The sequence below is a fragment of the Trachymyrmex cornetzi genome, unplaced genomic scaffold, assembly GCF_001594075.2.
Source record: "Trachymyrmex cornetzi isolate Tcor2-1 unplaced genomic scaffold, Tcor1.1 scaffold227, whole genome shotgun sequence".
In the NCBI taxonomy this organism is placed as follows: Eukaryota; Metazoa; Arthropoda; class Insecta; order Hymenoptera; family Formicidae; genus Trachymyrmex; species Trachymyrmex cornetzi.
The window spans coordinates 1,186,473-1,211,331 of record NW_017296923.1 but is presented as its reverse complement, the minus strand read 5'-3'; the positions used below and the strand labels follow the sequence as shown (position 1 = coordinate 1,211,331).

The following is a 24,859-nucleotide window of genomic DNA, read 5'->3' as shown; positions in this document are numbered from 1 at the left end:
GGTGCGCTCGTGTTCAGAGAATACTTGATTTTCGGGCGCGCGAAAGACCCGGAAGATCTCCAAAGTGCTACCGGTCTTTATAAACCCGGCGATGCAAAAAGTGCAGACGGGATGTAATGGGATCTCCTACCTGAGCCGCTGAGTTGCGGCTGTTTGAGATTATTACAAAAAAGAAGGCTAGAGAAACCAAGCCGATAGTGTCTGCCAGACAAGGGGATCACAGAGCCGAGTAGTTCCGAGGAGAGGCTGCCTTCGTGGACCATGGGGATCGATAGTAGGCTACTGGATTTTTCGAGAGCGGAGTATTTGCTACTCGATTGAGGTGGAGTAATGGTCTATTCCGGTCCATCAAATCTGGCGACCTTCCGTCGGTTGCCTGCTTCTACTCACCACCTTTTTTCTCTCTTCTTCTCTCTACCCTTATCTCTCCCTCTATCTCTCCCCCTCCCTCCCTCTCCCTCTCTCTTTCTCTTCCTCTCCTTTTCTCTCTCTTCCTCTCCTCTCTCTCTCTCTCTCTCTCTCTCTCTCTCTCTCTATCTATCTATCTATCTATCTTTATCTCTCTTTCCACGCAATTTCCATCGTCATTTAATTCGGTAACCATCACTTTCCACTCACAACCCCGTTCCCTAACATCGAGTGCACGTCCGCTCTATTTATCTAAGTAGCCTGTACCGGGCAGGAGTCCGCTATAAGATCCAAGTCGTGCTTCGCCGCTCCCTATGGCCCACGAGAGCTGAAAGTCGATCCGACCGGAACGCACGACTTCAGGCGAGGAGAACGACCATCGGATCGGATAAAGTCACTTAGGGGCGCCGTATCGCCTTTCTCTGCGAGAATACGGGAAACCCTCGTCGTCGTTGTCGGTTCGCGTCCTAATTCCCCCGCGACCATGCTAGTTAAGAGACGATGTAGTTAGTTGATAAAGTACACTAACATAAATGCACATTTGCGAGCGTATGTGTATGTATGCGCACGCGCGGAAGATTGTCCATGCAAATGCCGCTGAAATGGATGAGCTCAAGACGTTGAAATTGGGCGTTTGTCACACTGACGGAATAGTAGATAAACGTCCGATAAATTGATTTGTCTCGATTCAACGCGTCGATTCAAGGCGATTCTCTGGCGATTTGAAATTTTCTAAAATGTTACCTCAAGCATTAGATACTCAAATAAAGATTTAAAACAACGTGATTAAATATTATGCAAGCTTTAAAATAGCTGTATATGTCATACAAAATTGAAATCGCTTTCGAATTCATTATTTGTATAATAAAATCATAATGAGAGCTTAATAAGAGCTGCTGAGGAGAATAAAATGAGAAGCTTCAAGATTTTGTCCCTTCTTCGTTAATATTTAAATAAGCAAAACCTAAGCCAATTTTCTTGAAAGCGACAGACGAGCGAAGCGGCTAAATATTTATTGAATGTGATTATTGGCGTAGCGATACAAATATTACAGGTATACGGCGCAGTAAACCGAAGCAGCAATGCAAAACGTTCGTCCAAGATTAACATAATTATTTGATTTTCTCACAATATGATGTCGATAAAATCAATGTAACTCAATGATCTCTACCATGATCGAAGCACGCGACCACCACCGCGTGGCAAGCATTGCGATTTGGGTATTAATTAGGCAAATAACATTGCGAGCTTCGGTATGCGCAAGTAATCCGAATAATCCCCATTACCGTGCGCGGAAATCCAATCTGCGTATAATGACGTAGCGGCTTGTAGAAAAGCGCACAATGAGAACAGAAAAAAAAGAGACGTACAGAAAGAGAAAGAGAGAGAGACATAGAGCAAGAGAAGTAGTATGGTAAACGATTTATTTGCATTCTACTTTTGTTTACAAAGTATTAGCTGAGAGCTTTCGTTACAACGCTCCGGCACCGTCTGACCACACTGACCACACTCACGTTTCGCGGCACGTACGTCATATCCGAGGAACGGCATTCCATTTTGACTCGATTATACGTACCTGAAACATAGAAATCACAATATTCAGAAGGTGTACGAGTTTACAGCTTTTCATGCGCCGCAAATAACACCGCGAATTACGTACGTTCGATATCGTAAAATTATTACTGCGATCGTTCAAAAGAAATCTTCACAAAGGCTGAAAATTACATGGATCGTCCAACGATACTAGATATGTAAATTTTACACGTGACAAAATTCGAATAATTTTTCATTTTTCGCCACGCAAACAACGCGAGCGTTTGATATCGCGAGTGATTACAATTCATTCGTGTCGTGCTGGCGGAAATTGAAATTTTTATGGAATTTTTTATAACGAACGTCAACATCACTACGCTGCTTATACTTTACATGGCAGTCATTTAAAATTCGTTTTCGCATCATGACAAATGGCATCTTTCTGCAAATTAGATCTGCCTGACATTACAAATGATTACAAGCCAACCGGAAATATCAAACTAACGAGAAGCGAACATTGCATTGCATAGAATTTTTTACACAAACGCCAACTCTGGTACGTGTAAAATTTACTATTTGCGTAATAAGATTTCGTATGAAAAACAAACGTCATGTTTTTCCGCGAAAATTTGTAACAGCAGAATTATTTACGAATTTAAAGTAAATGCTTGGTATTTTTGATGAGATACTGTTAATGTTGCAGTTAATAATTTACATATAGAAAAGTATGCACTATTATTATAAAGCCTTTTAATTTAATTCTACGACCGCGTTGTACAATAGAAAGGGAGGGAGGAAATCAAGGAGATTGGATATTTTACAGGAAATATATATAGAACGCGTAAAAGTGTCGCGATTTGATGAATACACAACGGTGTGCTGCAAGCACCACTTTGGAACTGCCATTATGAAGCATTCGAAAGCACCGTTTTCTTCCTATCTTTACGAGCGAATTATGCAGCGCGGTGGAACCCGACTTTTATTCCTCTGAACGATGGCGTGAAACAATGTCCCCCGTCGCATAATCTGAGGAAATAAGCTATGCAAATTGGTTCATCTTAGATTTTTACGACAATACCGAGTAAAACGGTAAAAATAGAGGCCAACTGTCGTTGTTACAAAGCTCACCGGTTGTAGCATAAAATAATATCGTCGCACTCATTAAAGGTCTCTGTACTGCTGTACTAACGAAATTAAAGCCAAATAGCCTTTACAGGTTTTTTTACATATCCTTTACAACGACGTAAATTGGATTTTAGTATGCAAGATGGAATTACGGACGCAAACTAGAACGCCAATTGCAAATGCTAAGCCCAATTTTGTTCTTATACGCTTAAGTATGCTTAAAACAATGGTGGTAGTAAGACCAAAGAAACATTCAAGAACGAACTTTACATTTCACATATCAGAGACTAAAAATTTTTAAATAAATGGATGAAGGAAAAATTTGAAATTTGATGTGGCAAAGATTAGTTCTTACAAATTCATTAAAGTTACAAAACATTAAATTTACAGAACAGACCTGTACGTAAAACGAGGAAATTGCTATTCTGCTATAATAATAATCAGATTATGTACTCAAAGTGTGTATTAAATTTCAATTAAAAAATTCATTTCTCGGGAAATTCCGTCTCTCACTTCTTTCTGTAATGAAAAAGATAGGTCCTACACTTTGTTTTCTATCTCCTGAGTGAGTCGGCTACGGTCTTGGTCTAACATATCTACTAAATTTGTCCGCAATTATGCCCTCCAGTAACGAACGCCGTCTGTTCCTTGTGATTGGTGTGGAAGGCGATTAAGCGACAAGAGAATTCATTAGTCACGGATTATCTTGAGACACACGCGGTGTTCCAGAAAATCGGTTTGGTCGCTTCCGGAAGATTTTAGGTCTCGTATGGACAGTTGATAACAGATTACTATTTGCTACGCGGTATAGAGCCGCCATTACATACCGTAATGCCATCGTTGCGCCACCGTGGCGGAACAAGATTCCTAATTAATCGATCGCTTATCACAGAAAGTGAACCAGTCTTTCTGTGACGAGGGTATGAAAACGGATGTTTAACTTAATTTAACTACCCGGTAGTTTTGGGGACGGATTAAAATTGAAGTCTGCCAGAAATTCTATCTCGATCTAATTACGATTGAAAGTTATGATTTCGAAATGTGGAAACTGAGATGAAAATATATTTTATATAAAATTAGATTTTAATTAGTAATAACATTTCTTCCACGCGATATAATTATAACAGTTTCTCTTGTTTTTGAAAATGCTATTTCTCATTAAGATTTCTATAATTATTCAATGTATGTTATATAATTGTTGTAATGTAATTGTATATAATGAGAATATTTAGAAACTTAACTAACGAGCGATTTATAAATCATTAAGAGATCCTTCCATTTTGTTTTTAATGATATGTTAATAAATTTGCGTAATTCGAATAATTTCGGTTTTGCAATTAAAACAATAGAGCGATTCCGACATTCCGTGACCATTATATCGTATAGTTCGGTGTGATGGATGAAAGACATTAACGTCGGTAGAATGTTTTCGGAAAGAATCCAGATCTCCCATAGAACGGAGGCGTTCGAGAAGAACTTATCGCGGACGACGATTTATGGTACAGCCAACGCGCGGATCGACTTTCGGGATGAGTCGAAGGAACGGTGAGTCGTCTCGAGCGAATCTTCGCATTGTGCTCGAGACATACCACCCTTACGATGGACGATCAAATCGATGGCTGCAGCGAAATGCACCGTGGGGGTTTACCGCAAAGACACCATACTAGATTTATATGCAACGAAGAATCCATTGCGGTACGGTATCTTCGACGTTAAATCCCACGATTTATTGCCACATCGTCTGGCGCCTGGTTTCAATTTTTAACGGTTTCCGATGTCACGACTTATATCCGGTCATAACGTTAATCTGTCTTTTCCCACGGTAGGTCCCGATTTGGAAGGATCGATGTTAAAAGTCATTAAACAGATTCATACAACGATAGTATTGACAATTAAGTCACTAATTATTAATTAAAACAATTAGTCACTATTATTAATCAATTAGTATCAATCATTTCTTCATTTACATTATCCGAAGAACGTTCAACGCGATTTCAATGTGCTCACTTTTCTGATAATAATGAAATCGATTTTTTTATATTTTGTGATGCATAACTTTTTGACTCTAGACTGCTATCGATACATAAATTTTATGTATTGTACATGTGAGCGAGATTATACCTATATACCTTCAGTGATTATTGGGAGGTTCAGTCTGCCGTGGTTAAAAGATATACGAGAAGAATGATTTTGCTGAAATGTTACAAAATTTAACTTTAAATACAGATCTAAAAATAATTTTGTTAGACTACCAAATATATCAAAATAATTATGTAGGATTTAAACTAATTACTAGAATGTTAAAACTTTTTATAGGATGCTCATATGTGAGTGCCATATATAATTATTTTGATGGTTTAACAACATTATTTTCAGATTAATATTTAATTAAATTTTTTAATATTTCAATAAAATTTTTTTCCGTGTAGGTATAATTGAAATTGAGAATTGAACAATTAAAAAGGCCTCAGAATCAATCGGACGATCCCAATATATAAACTGCGATTCCGCGTGAATCATTTGGATCTTAATCTAACAACGCTTTTAGCAGGAAATTGCGGCTGACAATTGATTTCGTAGCTAGAATACCTCCGCAATTTGTCGTCGATCGATCCTAAATGGTCACTAAATCGTGCTAACTGATAGTAATACGTATACACAAGTATCGGCATCGAAAGTACGAGTTTGCTAAAGTCTAAAAATTTAGATAGATATAGATCTGAAAATAATTTTGTTGACCATCAAAATAATGGAAACTTAAGCATAATGATCAATGTTGTAAAAAGTTTTGACTTTCTAGTAACTACATATTTTGAGCATTTAGCAGGACTGTTCTTTCTGTGGACGCACCGCACTTTTTCGTAAAGATTTTCGATAAATGTTTTCTTCATATTGTGAAACATAATTTTCGTCAAATATATGTAGTCGTATGTATAATGAAGCTGCCGTTAATGTGGGCATTGTCGTACAAATGCATTCATTCAATAATTGAACGAGTCTAATTATCCCGATAAAGCGATCGCTGTGAACGACGAGATTGGAATTCAAATTGTAACGGGACGCTGTATCATGGATTGGCTCACTGAAAATTACAATTTGCCATTATTTCCGCCGTGAGCAATATAGCTCCCGCGGAAATCTACCCATACAATATTCAAATAGGATGCAACTTTCGTGAAATATGAATGAGCTTCGTTGGTGTGTACAAACTGACCGTATAATAAGATTCTAGCGCGTTAACGATATATTTCGGTATCTCTCTCGTTATGCATTCGTGATATCTTCAAACGGAAAAAATATTCATCATTTTGTGTTTTTACCTTAGGTAAGGTGTGCTTTTGCGGGAAAACGGTTAAAATGACCGACATAACTCGTAGTCAGAATTTAATTGCATTTGCGTTGTACACGATGGTCGAGCAATTAGACACCTCTTACTAACAGCGATCCAAGAGGTTCGATTCAGTTCGATGTGCCCGGAATCGTACTATTCGGTCATTACATGTAACGGAGTTGCACAGTAGTAAGTTCGCCATCGGGGAATTGGGGTTGACAATTGATTCCATGGTACATGTGTTTCTAATCTGACCCGATGCTAAATTTTTAATCTTGATCATTGTGATGGATAAAAACACGAGATCCTTCTTCATTTATAAGGACGATTATCACAGATTTTTCCAGACTTCTAGTAACTTCGTTAATCAATAGTTGATTGATTTGACAACGAAAGAGGATTTCCTTTATTAACTCACGTGATGGAAAAGCCATGAGTAATCACAATCGCTAGAATGGTCAAAAAGACGACGCGTAATTCAATCCCATTCCTTTGTTAAACCGCTGATCCATTTTTACGTGTATATAACCTGATAGGAGGATTGATCTCCATTCCAGCGACAGCACTCTACGTGACATTATTTTAGCGCGATGGAAGCGACATCTTTAATTAACGAGCTCTGTTGTACGATGCTACTGTGAATTTTTAGGCGGCATGAGCGATGCGACGATAGCTTGAAATATAAAATACACGTATATGTAAAATAATCCGAAAAGAACAACCATATTGAAGAATGAATTCTATCGGAATACCTACAAAGTATGAACGAGTTCAAGGATTTCAAAACAAACGACTAGATCAAAGCTTACCATCTTCACATGTTCCGGGTCTGAGTGCTCTCACGAATTCTCGGTCCGCGATCGATCATCTCCGAGTTTGTACGAGTGTTTTGCTCGTAAGCAAATGATGTTTATCGAAAAGTTTTCTGTACATCGTCAAAGGAAGACGAGAATATTTGCAAAACTGAATTTACATAAGGAGTCAATATATATATATATATATATATATGTATTTATATTTGTTTACAAATTTATTATCTCTGTCGAGTTTGAGAAGTGCGTTTTACGTCGTAGATCTTAATAGATTCCCTAGTTGGCATGATTCGGTCTTTGCCACTTGCAAAACCGTGTCTCGAAATGTTCAGTGTCTTGTTGGTGCACACCAATCATACTCACGAAGCTTATTATTTATCTCTTTTGGACGTGTACGAGATGTTGTTGGCATAAGGCCATGTCTGAATGCGACGTGAAACTACTTAGTGTATGCACTTAATATCGAGATATAATTGATACTGTAATATAGGAGTGACGAAATGTAGCACAATATTAATACTAGAAATCAGAATTGTGATAGATATATTGTAAATATTGTTCATGGTTTTACAAGTAATAACATAGGTATAAATAATAAACTAAATAAATATTTTAGATATTATATATAATATATATTATAGAAACATAAAATATTATATAATAATGTAAAATATCTATTTTATATTAGAAAATATGCAATACAATATATGTTCTTATCGAATACAATTTTTATCAAATCATGCAGAACTCACGAAAAATAACTTGGTTAGTGTGGATACAGTCGATTGCTTTTATTTGCAGTGAGATGTGATCAAAATTTAATTTAAATTCACGTTTCTATAGAAAATATATATCGCGATTTTTGCTGAAATTCAAAAGAACGCAATCGCGAAGGATTTAATATACTGCACGTTGAATATAGGGTTGATATTGCTCATATGTTCTCAAATATAAAACAATAGAAGGGGTTTGAAGTGACAGATACTATATCCCTCTATTTTTGGATTATAAAGTATATAACGTGTTATCATTTTTCATTATATATACATTAAAAGTATTATTAAAAATAGTATTATATTGAAAAGAGAGAGATATTATGTATAAAGGAACGTACATATAATATTTATTCTATAAATACAATATATTCCTCTTTGAATACTATGAAATTTCATATATCTGATTACAATTAATACATTATACTGTAAAATAATTTTCAACCATGCATATGTATCATTAATGATGTGCCTTGGTGTGATGTGAATTTCACATCAATCAACATAAGAATTGCTTTTGACATTCATCCCATGTTAGAACATCGTTCTCTCAAACAGAAAGCGTGACATGCATTATCGGATTATCATTGTCATGTCCATATAGCAAACTCATTACAAGCCTTCACGGTTAGCGGACATGCTTATGACATGCATGGTTTTTTGTTTGATCTATAAAAACTTATTACGCTAAACAAGTTTAATAAAATTGTAAATTGAAAGAATGACTCTCCAAATCTTGCAACAAAAAGTATATTCGACATATTAGCACGTAAATAAAATATATTTTATTCAAAGTTATATATTTTTCGAGTTTTTTAAAACTCGCCTTTGATAGTGCATAATAATCTGTGATGTTTCTGTGATTTTTAAGTTTTAAAGAATATTAAATGTGAACTTCTGTATGTTTAGAGGAAAATCCAGCATCAGATTTCGAAAGCGAATTTTCAATATTTTCTTCCTATATGAGTCAACGTTACGTAAATTTATTATCACAAATTTAGATAAAAGAAATTAAAAATTTTTATAGCATATTATGATAATATATGTAATAATACTCATTATTTGCACGTTATTAATAAAATTATAATAGAATATATTAATCACGAATAAATCTGTTCAAAACATCTCGGTGTAAACAGATAGATTAATAATAACAATTTTAACAAATAACTCTATATATGCATATACCGTTATAAGTGTTATTCTTTAAATTTTAATTTTTCAGATTTTGTTTGAACAGTTTATTGTCATCTTCTTCTCTTCTCTTCTCTCTCGCGATCTTTTTGCAGCGAAAAGGGTATTAGATTGTAGACAACTATTCTTTTTCCAACGAAAAGAGAGTGGGGTCTGACGATTCCCTGACGAATGCGTAATCCGATGAACCGAGATCGATGGCTTAACCAAAGCGGCTGCTCCGATTTTGAAGATTCGATGAAAACGTAATCGCATCGAATCGACGGAGTGGAACGTCGGTGATTAAGCCGGCGCGGCCGGGAGAGTTGGCAGCGAGAGCGATATTTTATATGATTCATATCTACAGCCATATTGAACGTTTCGATGCAAATATGGATACGTGCAAGATTTTTGCACCTTGATTCAAGACTCGAGAAGTTCGTCATTATATCGTCACACGTTTGTTTCCTCCTTCGTTTGCAAATGCGGTATACATAAAAAGTACGAAAAGATAATACTTAGTGGTAAGAAGATACGCGTTGTTTATAACGAGAGAGGAATATAAGTGTTTATGTATACGTGCTATACAAATTGCACGAATAAAATTTCTTAAAGTTCTATGTTACATATATACGAGCATGCTGCTATTATATCAGCTGAAGCGTTTTTTGTGCAATATTATTGTCAGGAATAAATCAACGTAACTAATAAAACGTGAGATTTTTATTTTATTCTATTTATTGCGAAGATGTACTTTGACTGAAAATTACTGCGCAATCAATTTTTTTTAATTTATTTTTATGATTATTTAAATTAATTATTATTATTGAAAAATTAGAAAGGTGAGAAGCAATTCTGAACTGTTCAATCGGTTGGAAAAAACAGATATTTTATTCCCGGACATGAAACGATTCGCTTTTCCATTTATTATCAGTGTCAGACAAGGTTCTCCGGTGACGCGTAAGTATGCGGTTACAGCGAGAAAGTTAAAAGAGACATTAGACGTGCTCCATTAATAATAACAGCATTGCTATTCATACTGCCACTCCTGATATAACATTCCTTGCCAAAGCATTGATGTATCTTGTCAACCTCCCTTCCCTTTCCATCGAGACCGATCACCCTTCTATTGACTCCTATTCAGGCCGACATCGCCAGGTCGCCACGCGCGCAGTCCGCGGTATCTCAAGGTGACAAGTGCTATGTAAGCTCTATCAATGTCATGCACCTGAGATTGCTTAATCTTCCCCATCAGCGTCTCTGTTGGCGATCGAGGCTGCATTGTTCTATCTCGGTCATGTAACCGGGAGATGAATCTCTGAACGACGTCATGCCTCGATTACGATAAATGATATGTACGTGAATCAAAAGAAGTTTCTTAAAAGACTCTATATACTAATTATATGGAAAAAGTGACTTCAGTTAAAGTGGCTGAAAATTTTATCTTTTATGATTGTGTCTTTGGCGATTTTAAACAGCATCTCGTAACCTATAAAATATCTCTCACAGTTTTAGCCAATTTGATTAAAGGCATTTTTCCCATACAGGCCGAATTCTCATATATACTGTCAGAACTGAAAATTTATTATCGAGAACGCCAATAATCGGTCAAAGTTAGATGTTGTGAATACAATATATGTATATTCTTAATATTTAAATTTTATTATCTCAGATGTGACTGTGCGTCGAAACGTTCGGACATTAAACACATTCGATCTGAGATGCTAATAATATAAATATGATAAGGCGCCGAAACATTCGCGAACATTCTTATACTATATGAAATAATCCTCCCTATAATATTGATTCGGTAAAGAACTTATTACGAAAAATATTACCTCAGCTTTATCCTGTGCTGAGGTAATATTTATTTTCGAATCAATTTAGGGGGGATTATTTCATATATACGAATGTCCGAATGTTTCGACGCCTTATCATATTTATATTATTAACGTCTCAGATTGAATGTGTTTAATGTTCAAACGCTTCGGCGCACAGTCACATCTGAGATAATTAAATTTAAATTAAGAATATATATATATTGTATTCGTAACATCTAACTTTGACCGATTATAATTGGCGTTCTTTATCATATGTTTATTTATATATATCATTTACACGGACATTTATTTATTCTTAAAAATTTATTGTTCATGTTATGTGTATACTACAGATTGTTAATATTAGTAGTGTATGTATCGAAACATAACCATGATTAGTTCGGGATCCTTTCCATACGAATGATAAAGTGCGCACTTATTTATCATCTGTCACTGTCATCGGTGATTATATCGAATTGATAAGTTTAATTAATATTTATTAATATTTCATTCTGATGTATTACATTGTTTTAATTTTACCGAGTACCCAAATTCGAATAATTTTTGATAACTATAAAGATAGGTGAAAATGAATGTGCATCACTAGAGGATATGTCGAAAATTGATAGCAGGTACAACAACACTGGGATAAGCGCGAACCAGTGTACAATGATATCAGACCTCGTGTCACGTATACATTCACCGTCGTGTGTATTTTACAAATAATAACAGCCTGTGGTTATCGTCCACTTGCATATGTCGTAATATATGCAAAGTGCGATTATACGTTGATATTGGTGATATTACTAAAATCAAAATGCTTTCACGCTACGATAATACGAAATACCGTGCATGCCGCATCTGATGGCGCGCATCCCGCGTAAAAGCGCTGTCAGTTTTCTACAATCGCAGGGTATACAATACGTTATAAAATGCATAACAACGTGATGTAACGATCGCATACAGAAAGAACGGTTTTGCTGAAGTATCTAAAAATATAGCTACACTGTTAGATATCAAAGAAGCAATGATAACTCCAATCCCTATAGTTTATGTTAAAAATAATATTTTGTTATATATTCTTAACTTCCAAGTGTGTCAAAATTTAAATCAATCCATTTCTGCAGTTAGTTTCAAAAGTAAACAACTTTCTGCACTTAATAAATAATAAACTAAATTTGATTCAAATTTAATACCTTTTCTTGAATTAAATTATTTAACTCTATTATTTTTTTTAGTTAAATTAACGATATATTAAGCAGTGACGCGACTTATAGAAATGATTAAAAATAAATCAAATTGAGTATATTCGACATTATGAATTTAACAGTGTAAGCAAAGATCTGAAAATAATTTTGTTGGATTATCAAAATGATTATGTAGGACGGTCAAGCTGGTTGGTAGAATATTAAAATTTTTTGCAACTCATGCTCGAGTTTCCTACATAATTATTTTGATGGTCCAACAAAATTATTTTCAGATCTGTATTTAGCTAAATTTTTTCATATGTCAGCAAAATTGTTTTTTTCATCACATAAATTTGTCATGGCAATAAGAAGTAGCAATCTCGTTGAAATGTTTATTTCGAGCAGCTTACAAAGTAAACATCAAGCGTAAATAATTGCAACAATATGCGTAGTTCGTATGATGTCAGAAATGTACATACCTGTATAGATATTTGGGTAATATTACGAGTTAAATTCTACACGTTTTCAGTCGGTGGTGGTTGAACAACGACGGATTTGAAACAACAAATTCGCGGTCCCATTAACGCGTCGCAAATATTAGCGTTGCCCCGAGCGTACTACGCTGACTCGGTATATATAGCTAAATATATTAGTAGATAATTTTTTATCAGAAACAAAGCAATAATTAATTTTACCCAATATTAATAACTCAAGGGCTGCAGTGAATATTTATGCCCTCATGGCGCACGGTGGCGAGTAATTCACGCATATCGCGTAATTAAGTTCGATCATGTATACAAATCCCTGTAGGCGGAACGGTATATCGACGAACTTTCCGCAACGCTGATATAACGCACCATGTTGATGACGCAAGATTTTTGCCCGAAACATTCTGACCTCCTCTCTTTATCGATAATTGAACACTGCTCGTAATAATCGCAGCTGCAGTGCGCGGCGCGGGAATATATAATACGGGATGAAAGATAATGGGGCGCATAATTTCGCTCCAGCGCATAACGTCGACGAGCTATTCTCGCTAAAGTGTCAAATCCCCGTGTCATTTGTGAAACATAAAATAACATGACGCAAGCGGCAGCCTTCAATTCGAGATAATTGAAACTGTCGCTCGATATTCCTTCCACGTGTATGAAAGCTGTTTCAATGAAAAAAATTGCCATCGGCTATATTTCACCATGGTACGAACTACGAGACCATATTATGAAATTCCATAGTACGTAATATACCTTTTCCTCGAGACTGACGATAAAAAAAAAATTCTTCTGTTTAATACATCGGTATTGCAGTTGATAATCCGAAGGTTAATAACGCGGCGGTTTTCGCGGTTTGTTTGGCTCCGTATTTCGTGCACGGTGGATGGGACGGAAAATCTCCGAACAGATGGTGCGTGTATGTAAAATACCGGGCGCAAAAGCATGTACGTATATAACGGAATATTTCGACGAGAGAAACGGTCTGTTGGAAAAAAGAATCCCATTACGTTTTGCTAATATGCACGATGAACGAAAATAACGCTAGACAGGTTACGAATAATTTTCAACATCAATTCCTAAGGCAAAGATAAAAAGAGATATATTGACCACCACTTCTTTTGATTTACCGACGTTTATAATTCAATACATTTCGTTACAAAAACAATGTTTTTATTATATAAGCTTCGCAAGAATTAATTATAGAGCTTAACCAATGATACTAAATTCATTTTTATATTTGCATATTTTATATTGTATGATAAATGTGATATTAATTAGTAAAGAAAATTTTAGATTGTTAATCGGTCGATTTGTATTTTTATCTTTTTAGAACATTTTTTATTTTTTATTTTTTCTAATTAAAATAAAAGCGATTTTTTTTATTTGAATTATTTTTAGTTGAAAAATATGACGAAGATATCACGAAGCAGTTTAATCGTATTAAAATGACATTACGTACGGTCGAATATTAATTGAGATTTTAGTAGGATCTTAAAGGCGATAATTTATCACGAGATGACAAGCGAGCGCTGCGCGGTAACAGATGGCGGATATTGATGACACGTTGTAGAATTTGAAACGATTTTGAATACTTAAGTGTTCGCGTACTCATATATAGGAAGAACAAGGTTTATTGGCAGCGAATTGGTGTTTACACAACTGCCAAATGAAACCTGGAACGTTCGGGTTTGCCCGGCAAAAACAGCAACACGATCTACTACAAAATGTCGACGATGTGTCACAATCTGTGATACCTGCGTTTCCGTCGTTTTCCCAAAATCCGATATTTCACAAATACGATCTAGCAAAAACGTGAAGATATTGTGACTGACAGCAACAGTATACGCTAACAGACATAAATATTAATCGTCCGATTCGTAATAAAATATAAAAGTATCGCGGCGATACGTCTACGCTATTAATTCTTTTCGTGAGATAAAATCCATCTTACTGAGCTCATATTAAGACAAGGACAGGATGAAATATGAACGGATATGATGGTATTGTATTGCAACTTCGGGATCTTGAAAATGATGGAAAAGTCTTGGGGTTGTAATCCGCTCATAGGTATCCTCTTCAAGTTTTGAGAAATATCGTAGAAAACTTACAATAGCGTCTTATATCATGAAATGAACTCATCCATTTTACTCTGATTATTTTATTAAAGTAAGAGTTGTGAAACAAAAATATGAATCGAATATGACTATTTTCGAGAGAAAAGTACGTACTTTACTGCCCCACATTTTTCCCTCTGGAAATACGCGGAATATCGTCGTGAGAGCCGTCTTTACAGAGTAGCTATAAATTCCAAGTCCATGTCTGCTTGAAAGTTGGCATAAAGTGCGACGCCCGACATCGAGGCGACGATAAAACTTATCCTCGTGTCCGGTATGCTCGTTTGGATCGTTGACGATAAAACAGATCGCACCTCATGTAAAAATTACAAATATTGCTAGTGAAATAAAATTTTGTCGTGACAATATTTTAATATTGCAAAAACTGCATTCTCCCTATACGTGACTTCCGTTAAAGTATAAATTTTTACATGAAATTGTGAATTTTACATGAAAAGAACGGTTTTATTAAAATATCTAAAAATTTAGCTAAATAGGTCTGAAAATCATTTTATTTAAACATTATAATAATTATATAAGACATCCAAGCTGCTAAGACACCAAAAATTTTTGCAGCATTAGGGTAAACTCGGGTATGATGGCCATAGTTTTAAAATGCAAAAAACATACATTTATTCTTGTTACTTTTTAACAATATTTGGGATATTACTTTCACTGAAGCTTAAAGTAACAAATACTGTCGAAATTAAAGACAAAATACTTAACAGAACTTTAATTTTATCAAAATATTACAAAGTATGCATTGGCCATCTTATCTGATTTTTAGGGAAAAGATGGCCATGACATTAAGAAAGATAGCCATAGTATTTATAAATAAATAGTGAAAATAAAAGTATTAGGTCACATTGCAATTTACGTACCTTTATTTTGTATGTAATGTTATGTTGATTATGACAGCTTAACTGTAATTTATTAGACATTATAACAGTTTTTAGCAGACACGTGCAAAACTTTGCAGATAGTCGAGAGAAACAATATTATAGATAATATTTATAATATTGTTATTTTGAACAGTATACTCATATGAACTACTGTAAATATTGATTATCTTTAAGAATGACTATAAAAATGCACTATTTATCAATTTGGAGAAATTATGGCCTATGACCATCTTTTCCGTATGCCCATAATACCCTACTTATTACATAGCGTCTTGCATAATTATTTTGAAATTGCAACTACAATTACTTTCTGTATTTAGCTATAAATTTTTAAATACTTCAGCAAAATCGTTCTTTTCATATAAGATAAATTCTTAAGGTTTATATTTGAAAAATTTTCTTTTTTATTTTACTTCCCATAACTATAAATTTATATCTAGGAGAATACAATATGGTAAAAATGGACTGAATTTCAGTTATATATAAAAATCTGCATATCTCGCAAAAACAATTAATAACGTAGAAATATTACAGCTCGTGGATACTATTATACCATCATCGAATCAAACAATTAATAATCATGTCTCTGTTAGCGTACGTGTTGCTATCAATCAATATCTATGCGCTTTTGTTAGATTGGATTCGTAAAACGTCAGAATTCATGTAGATAGATCTATTATATAACCCAGCAACTTTTTCAATGTTACATATTGCTCTTTCAAGTGGTAATAAGCAACATTACTCATTTATTTCATTAAATATTTTTCTCGATTCCATACTCACATTGATAATTTCTCCACACAAATATCTTTCCGTATCACAATGAAGCTATATATTCTCCACTGCACTTCATCCGATATTCTTCGCACAATTAATCCCGCTATTGTTACACGTTATTAAATTTTTGTTGTATAAATACGCACCCAGTATCTGATGATACATGAATTTTTCTCATTCAGCGGAATAACATTTTATGTGTATGTAGATATGTGCGGATTGTTTGAATTCCTAAATAAACGCCAAACAGCGCGTGATATATCCATCGAACATCCGGAATGGATAGAACGAGAGTTTTCAAAGTGTTATTCGATTTCCTGGAAAAACGAGGTTCCACGTCGACGAGGATATCATTCACGCTCGGTAATAGACCAATGGATTATTTCGTGAGCAAACACAGGCTTTGGATTTAAGTTTTAACGCTCTGGCACCCTTTGACGATTTTCCAATGGATTTTCCCATCACTGAAAATATTTTCGGAGTTTAAGTAGAATAGCGCAATATAAATCTGTAATGTAATTAGAATCACATTACAGACATAGAAATTTCTTAATTGATACAACTGAAGCAATTATTCGTTTATTTCTGAACATGAAAGAGTACATGATAACAAAATCGTTCAGTATATCTTCGAAGTTGTGTATTTTCTCTAAAAATGTGTTATAATAATACATTTACTTATAAAGTAGCAGAAATTACATAATACTGTCGCGTTGATAGAAAAGCATCACAAGTAAAAATTAATATCTTTGAGATAATAAAAGCAAATTAACGTCTTTATAATTGCAAAAGTAATCGATATTATATATCAATATTATCGCTATATTTCATTTTCCATGAAATGGTTAAATTTCGAAAATTATAATTTAATATGTTACAATTTTCGTGATCTTTACTATTTCATGAAAGATAAAATATATCACGATAAAGGCGTGATAAGTTTTACATACATAATGTATATAGAGCGCTACCATAACTTAATAGAAATTCGGAAAAGTGAAATCTCATAACTCAAGGGCAGATTGAAATATCTGAAGTCCATATATTTAACCCTCAAATATTGTGTAGCTTCTAGATCAATGTATATACATTCCTCCCGAAGGGCGAGAACTTATGTCTCGTAACTTCTTTCCAAGACTTATCGTCGTACGATACGTCACAATGTGAGGATTCAGAACTGTACTGCAAACAGCGATTTCGCATATGTGAAAATGTTTGCAAAACATAAACGAAATATTTCAGTTTGTAGAATATATTCCTGCTACCAATCATATACGCTTACGTATCGTAACGCTTAGCATCGTGAAAAATATCATAATAAATAATGCGAATGACTATGATAAAAGGATGAAATAAAGCATTTATTACTTGTATCCAAATCGTATCTACTAAATAAAATAATAATTACTGCGTTCATTATAAATAATAATTTAGACAAATGTTTGATTTATTCTGTAATACTTATATCGATATAATATAAAATTAAATGTAAATTAAATTTAAATGTAAACTCAAATGTTAATATTTACACTAAAATATTTATTGTAATATACTTACAACAAATAAAACAAAATATAAGCAATTTAATTCATTTTGCATTATTGATCTTCAATAAAATCACTACAGGTTTAGTATAACCAAATATAAAGTTTGCAAAAGAAATGAAATAAAATTAATAATGATAATCATATATATTTCCATATTTTAATCTTAATTATATACATGGTGTCCAAAAATTATATCATTTTAAATTATATCCGAAGACAATCTTATAACAAAGGTCTTCGCATCACCAAGAAGATTCCTTGTGCGATAATGGATAAAGAAAGTCCCTTCCTCTCGATAACATCCCTTTGATCGAGCCCTTTTCGTTGGATGGAATGGAGACTTCCTCGTTACAGTGCAATGCCCCCGATAACTTTTATCTTCGCGGCCGGGTAAGTTCTTATTTTTAAGGGTTCACAGCAATTCTCCGTCCTCTCGTGAGCCCTTAGCCGCGGGCGGGTCGTATAAAAATTCATAGGCACCCTCATAGAGATATTATCTTCACCCTCGTCTCACCCTTCATCTTAGACATGCGACGGAAACGAAGAATGTCATCCACTTGGCCTTTGCATCGACCATGTCATCGACGATGTCGATAACAACGATGACGGGGATTATATGTATAAGATGCATACCAAAGATTTCCCTGACGAGCGACAAATCCCATGCAAAAAAATGAATTATCACCATATTGCCGTAAGCAACGCTGTGGTGAATGGGCGAGAAAAGGGATACCTATCTTCGGCGCGTTGTAAATTTTTACGCCTGCATCCGCGCGTACCTACCAGCAGCCGCGTATAACAGTCGAATGGACTCGCAAAAAGCGTTTGATTAATGATCCGTACGGCGTAGAAGGTATTCATGCAGGCTTAATCTGCCGCAACTGCGCTACAAAATTATCTGTTCGTTTCAGTGCGCGGAACAAACGACTTTCTACGTTGCTGATCGCAAATTACAAAATAAAAAATTATATTCTTCGAATATATATGTGCAAAATCGATGCAACTTATATATATATATATATATATATGTACCTATATATGTATATTATATACATGCAAGGTGTCCCAAATTTAAATTGCCAAACTTCGGAAGCGCGTAGGAAATTGATAAATTAAGAAAAAAATCCTTTAGAGATATACTCGTTTCTGCTTCGTTTTGGAGAAAATCGCAAAAAACAGATAAAACGTAATTTTGTACTTATTTTTTACTTGCAAATTTGCTCTTAATGGATTTTAATGAATTAAAAATGAACCGATCTGTCGTAGCTTATTAAAATTCAATGTAATGACTCGCCGATTCGGCACTTTCTTGTTTGGAAATCGGCGCGCATATTTTCTCGCACCGCCTCCCGCGTTACCATCACAGAAAGCATACACGAAAATCATATTAGCATATTCAACGTTAGAATTGTAACAGGTGTAATTCACTCGATGGTTTCTGATGAGTATTACCGACAAATTTATAAGAGAAAGGCAGAAATGTAAACAAACAAAAATATTTTCACAAAAAAGCGGAATATTATTACTTTTGTGTACGACTTTAACGATAATGCTTTATAGAGGCAGTGCGAGAATATGCGCGCCGATTTCCAGACAGAAGAGTGCTGGATCGGTGAGTTATTACATTAACCAGATATCAATGTTTGTCTGCAACATGAGCTGTCCATATAAGATACAATACGTGCATTGCTGCAAGAAGCCAACATTTTGAACAGTTGCATTAAACAAGTGACGACATGAATAAATAAGTGTGAATGAATAAGTAATAATTGTAATAAATAAGTACAAAAATGAAAACTACACGGAGAGAATTTTGTTTTAAAATTTACCCCGAGAATATGGTAGTTGTGCTACAATACAATATTTTAAAGATTTTTACCATGCACTTCAGTAAAATTAATCAAACTTATTTTATATTTCATTCGTAGTTTTATTAATGAATAAGAGAAATTTATACATTAAAATTCTTGGAAATGTTGTTCCACGACTATCATATTTTCAGGATAAACTCTAAGGAAAAATTCTCTCCGTGTACTTTTGTTTTCTCTTGCGATTTTTTTCAAAACAAAGAAAAACGAGTATATTTATTATACAATTTGGATATGTATGTGAATAATTCGATATATGCCAATCATTAATGAGTTCATGATTTGACATTTATTTTCATTATTTAATTTCTGCAATTGATCAAATTCTATGCTTTAACGAGGACGAACACACTCACAAATTAAATTACGCTGAGATTGATGAGACGATACTAAGCAGAACGTTCTGTATACACTCGGCCATGCGCCAATTCATCGGAGAGTTTGGTCAAAGGAAAGCTCAATTCCTTTCGCAATTCCGAGTTTAAATTTCTCTTGAGACGTTACTCTGAAGCTCTTTGCCCTAGGTATCGATGCGCAACTTGAAAACAACATCGAGGCTTTATTGCTTCAAGAAAGTGCATGCTCGTCTTTCAATGCTGCCGAGGCTTGCTTTTGAGGCAAAAATCTTACGTGGCAGAAAGGCGATATCGAGATCGATTTGATGGAAATTGCTTCATCCTAACGTTGACTTATAACATCCGTTGAAAAATTCATAACGTCGATTAACGATCAGCAACGTAGAGCGTAACATAGACAACCTGATCGAAACTTTTTATGAAGCATCTATCAACGATTCAAACGCACAAAAAAGTAACATGTATTCTACGAGCAGCATAAAATGGACAAGTTTATTTTACGCTGCTCGTAGAGTGCATGTTAATCTTTTAAAAAGCAAGTTTATTTTCACGTAACTGCTAACTTCAAACATTTTAACAAATGCTGACTTATTTATTAATTTTTCACATGTTCTGTTTATCTTCTAATTAGAGAATAAATATGTTTATAGTTCTGGATGTAAGAATTTTTAATACCTGCGTAATATTATAGTTCGTTTATTATTCCTACCTACATTTCTTTTCATTAAGGTAACGTATTCTTTTAAACAAGTGAAAAAAAAAGAGTCTTATTGATAAAGGAATAAACGACTTACTACACAACTAAACATTTACTTCACAATAGGAAAAATATACATTGGCTTCTACATTTTAAATTGTAAAAAATAAAATGTTAATTTTAACTTAAAGATGTTTAGTGGATTTTCTGAGACACACAAAAGTGTTGAAGTTAACACAATAATGTTAATTTTAACATTTTTGCACGTCTTAGAAAATCTACTATACGTCTTTAAGTTAAAATTAACATTTTATTTTTTGCAGTGCAACTTTGTAATTTTTTGTTTGATAAACATATTACTTGATAAATTTTAACGATAGTACGCAAATAGAATTTTTTAAAATTATTTTTTACTTAATAGTAATTACTAATACAAATTCTATTTGTACGTTCAAAGCTGTTTTACAATAGTAACAATAATTAACCCTTACCGTACCATCTACAATTTGGTACCTCATCCATACCATCAAAGATCACTTCAAATCTCTTCGTTTTTTCACCTCTTCAAAATAATTTAAAAAATCTCTAAAGATTCACCAACATACTTTCAACTTTCTAGAATAAATATTTTCTCTTTAGTTTGGAAAATAATAAAATGTAGTATAATTTATAATTACCGAAAGACTCAAAGAAACTTGCACGAACAGGAATCGCTCGGTCACTAGTTACCCATATTAGTACGGTAAAGGTTAATAATAGTAACGATAATTGATCGGTATTAAATTCATATTTTATTGATAATTTAGCTTCAGTATATTTTTTTATTTGTTTTTTTTTCTTGTACAAGAGAAAATACAGGTATGTAAAGTACTTTATTATTTAGAAATATATTAATTAGATAAAAGTTTATTCGCTTTTTCGGAGGCATGTTTTTCTCTCGCATAAAGAATATTACGTGTATAAATGTGTAGTGCGTTGCTACATAATATATACATGACATAGTATGTACATTACACAGTATATAACTTAACTTAAAATAGTTCTCTATATAATAATCGCTGCTTTGAAACTCGAGATATATATATGTGTATTTATGACATTGTGTGAGTATGGAAATTTCCGAAATGTAATTAAATTGATCTGGAATTGTAGGTATGTCTCGCGGATAAAATATGGTAACAGCTTGGTCGATATAATAATGAATCGCGGGTAATGCACTGAACGCTTGAATTATGGAAAACGATCTATTGAATTACTTTGGTACTTCATAATGTGAATTACCATAATATTTTATTAAATGTAATTAGCTACTTATTGTCTCCTCGTTTTAGCAATGAAGAACAAATCACATCGTAAGAACTTTCGAAATACTCTCCCGCTTTTACATATCTCGCAGGCATACTTGTACAAACGCAATGCATATACGTACCACATTGTTACAGTTGCATATGGAAAATGAAATGGACTACAAAGTGCACCTCAATTTACTGTACCAAAAAGAAAGCAATCTTCTAAGTGCAGCGCGAACGCGAAACAAAGGCATCCCTAAAGCAAAAAAGAAGATTAACAAAAAAAAGTCTTAATTACTAGTTAACACTGTCGACACCTGATAAAGATATCTAAATTCTCTCGGCGTGCGACAAATGAATCATGTTCTTTAAACGTGTCTAACGAGATAACATACGGGAATTAACTGCTGGAATAACTCATTGTCGTTGGCATCAGCGTAAGAAACGTCTTTTTACGCGTTAGCCATTTTAAACGGATAGTCATTCATTCTTACTTTACCCCGTGATAGTTAAAAGACAATCAGTATATCGCGTATATAATTTTATTAACATTATCCTAAATTTCATGAACATATTTTAACACATTATATTCTTCCTATGTGTATATATATATATATATATGTATGTATGTTTTATAGATATATCATATAATGTGTTATTCTCTTCTAAGGCCTATAAGATTTTGATATATAAATCACAAAAGTAGCAAAGCATCTGGAGAAGGAAGATTTCTTTTCTTTTCTCTCTCTCTCTCTCTCTCTCTCTCTCTCTCGATATCTTATTAGAAGGTCAAATCAATAATTCAATAAATACGAGCAATACGAGCGAACACATGAGCATAAAGAAAATACGGATACGAATTTCTTACCGAAAAAGCTTTGAGGAAGACCAGACACTGTATGATGCCTTCCATCGTATCCCCAGTTAAACAGAAAGTTCCGTTGAGGTGTCGCCCTTTGCGGCCTATCACGGAACAGAGATTAGCCTGTACAAAGGCATTCTGCGATCGCGTGGCTGCCGTGAGAGCCGGATGGTGAGAACGGGAACTCATTAGACGCTCCAGCGAGTCCATCTCTTCTAATTTTCGATAATTTCTCGTTTCGATCTCTCTTGGGCTATCGGCCAAAAAGGGGTCATAAGAGCGTCGTAGCGTTGGGACACCGAACTTTGTAGCTGGTATCGAACATTTGTCATGGCCCTCCCCTTCTTCGTCGTTGATGAACGAATCTTGCCTTGTGCCCTCGTACTAAATCTTCAGGCACGAGAAATCCCACTTTGGTTGATCAGAAACACACTCACAATCGGTTGGAAAATGTTTTGATGCATGCATCGTGAATCACATTATATGGCATTAGAAAACACATCGCAGCAATTTAATTTACGATGCTTTTACTTGATACTGTTAAATCTTTTTTATTAAACGTGTAACTAAAAAACAGTGCGAGTACCACTTCTGTTCCGGAAAGAAATTTCACTGACAACGCAGATGTGAGCATATTTTATTTATTTTATTTATCTAACGCGCTTTTGTTAAAGGTAAATTGGACCTTTGCAGGTAACTGCAAAATATAACAGCGCTGCAGTCTAATTTTCCTTGTTAACACACTTTGAGTTATATCAATCCTTCCCTCTTCTCTTCTGATCTCAACAAAGGATTTTTGCGTCAAAACATTTTGACGTTGCACCAACCATGAAGTTACTTCCTACAGAAACTTTTCGATACGACCGCGGGCGTTAAGTTTGAGTTACGGGCAGTGAACATATACAATCACGACGTATAAACGATTTTACTACTCCTCTTCGTCTCCCTTTGAACGTACCAACACGATGCGTGCTATATTCGAAGGAATAATGCATCACTATTCACGACCGCGTTTAACTGATGTACACAAAAGAAACTTCACTTCTTGTTTATATGACGCGGTTTGGTGCATCGACGGCGTTCGGCGTCCAACACTAAAGTTTGCATTCACAGGCACGTACTGAAGAGTTCGTCAAGCGAGTTTGCTTTTCCCTCACTTTCGTAGCGAGCTATCCACCGTGACGTCTCAATCGATATCACTTACCGGGTCTCTCAAACGCGCCTAACGACAATCTATCTCTTGCTTTTTATGTTTTGCGTCAACAGCATCGCACACACTGCAGCGACTAGTATCGCTGAAGTGAAATTTGCCATTATCGGTTTTACACATCCGCGGACAAATCGAGTGAACGCGCATTGTCGCTACCGAATCGCATAAATACGCGAATATTGAATAAAAAAATATTGGTAATAACTCTAACAAGTCTCGTCAGCAAACCATTTTGTTTTGGGCAAAACCGTCCGACAGATCCTATCCATCGTGTCTATCGATTCACAATCTTGCGCATTATCTTGTTCAAAACATTTATGAATGAAGCGACACGTTCACCGACACTAATCGCGAATTGCCGTTCTTGGTCGTACCACGTCTACGAACTCGTCATCTAAGAACTGATCGATTCGTTGGTCTGCGTTCCAGGTGGCGTAACAGCTGACAAATCATTATCGATCGCGTCGCTACCTCGAACCTCCGTAAACATCATGAATCTCCGAGACGGGCGTCTGTTATCACTGCGCGGAACTGTAAATCCATCTCGCATGGCCATCCATTTGCTCCGACTTGGCCCGGCGCAG

At 34.7% G+C, this 24,859-nt stretch overlaps 2 protein-coding genes across 11 annotated transcripts in view; both read right to left on the bottom strand.

The window, feature by feature from the left end:
- The window catches only part of rg (A kinase anchor protein rugose), a 389,200-nt gene that overhangs the window by 207,376 nt on the left and 156,965 nt on the right, over nucleotides 1-24,859 (bottom strand). The window lies entirely within an intron of this gene.
- On the bottom strand, nucleotides 1,880-23,912 carry LOC108760560 (uncharacterized). Its single transcript, XM_018506597.1, has 2 exons — nucleotides 23,072-23,912; nucleotides 1,880-1,984 (listed from the first exon to the last, which is right to left on the bottom strand). Exons 1-2 carry the CDS (start codon nucleotides 23,273-23,275, stop codon nucleotides 1,940-1,942), a joined length of 249 nt encoding a protein of 82 aa, XP_018362099.1. The 5' UTR covers nucleotides 23,276-23,912; the 3' UTR covers nucleotides 1,880-1,939.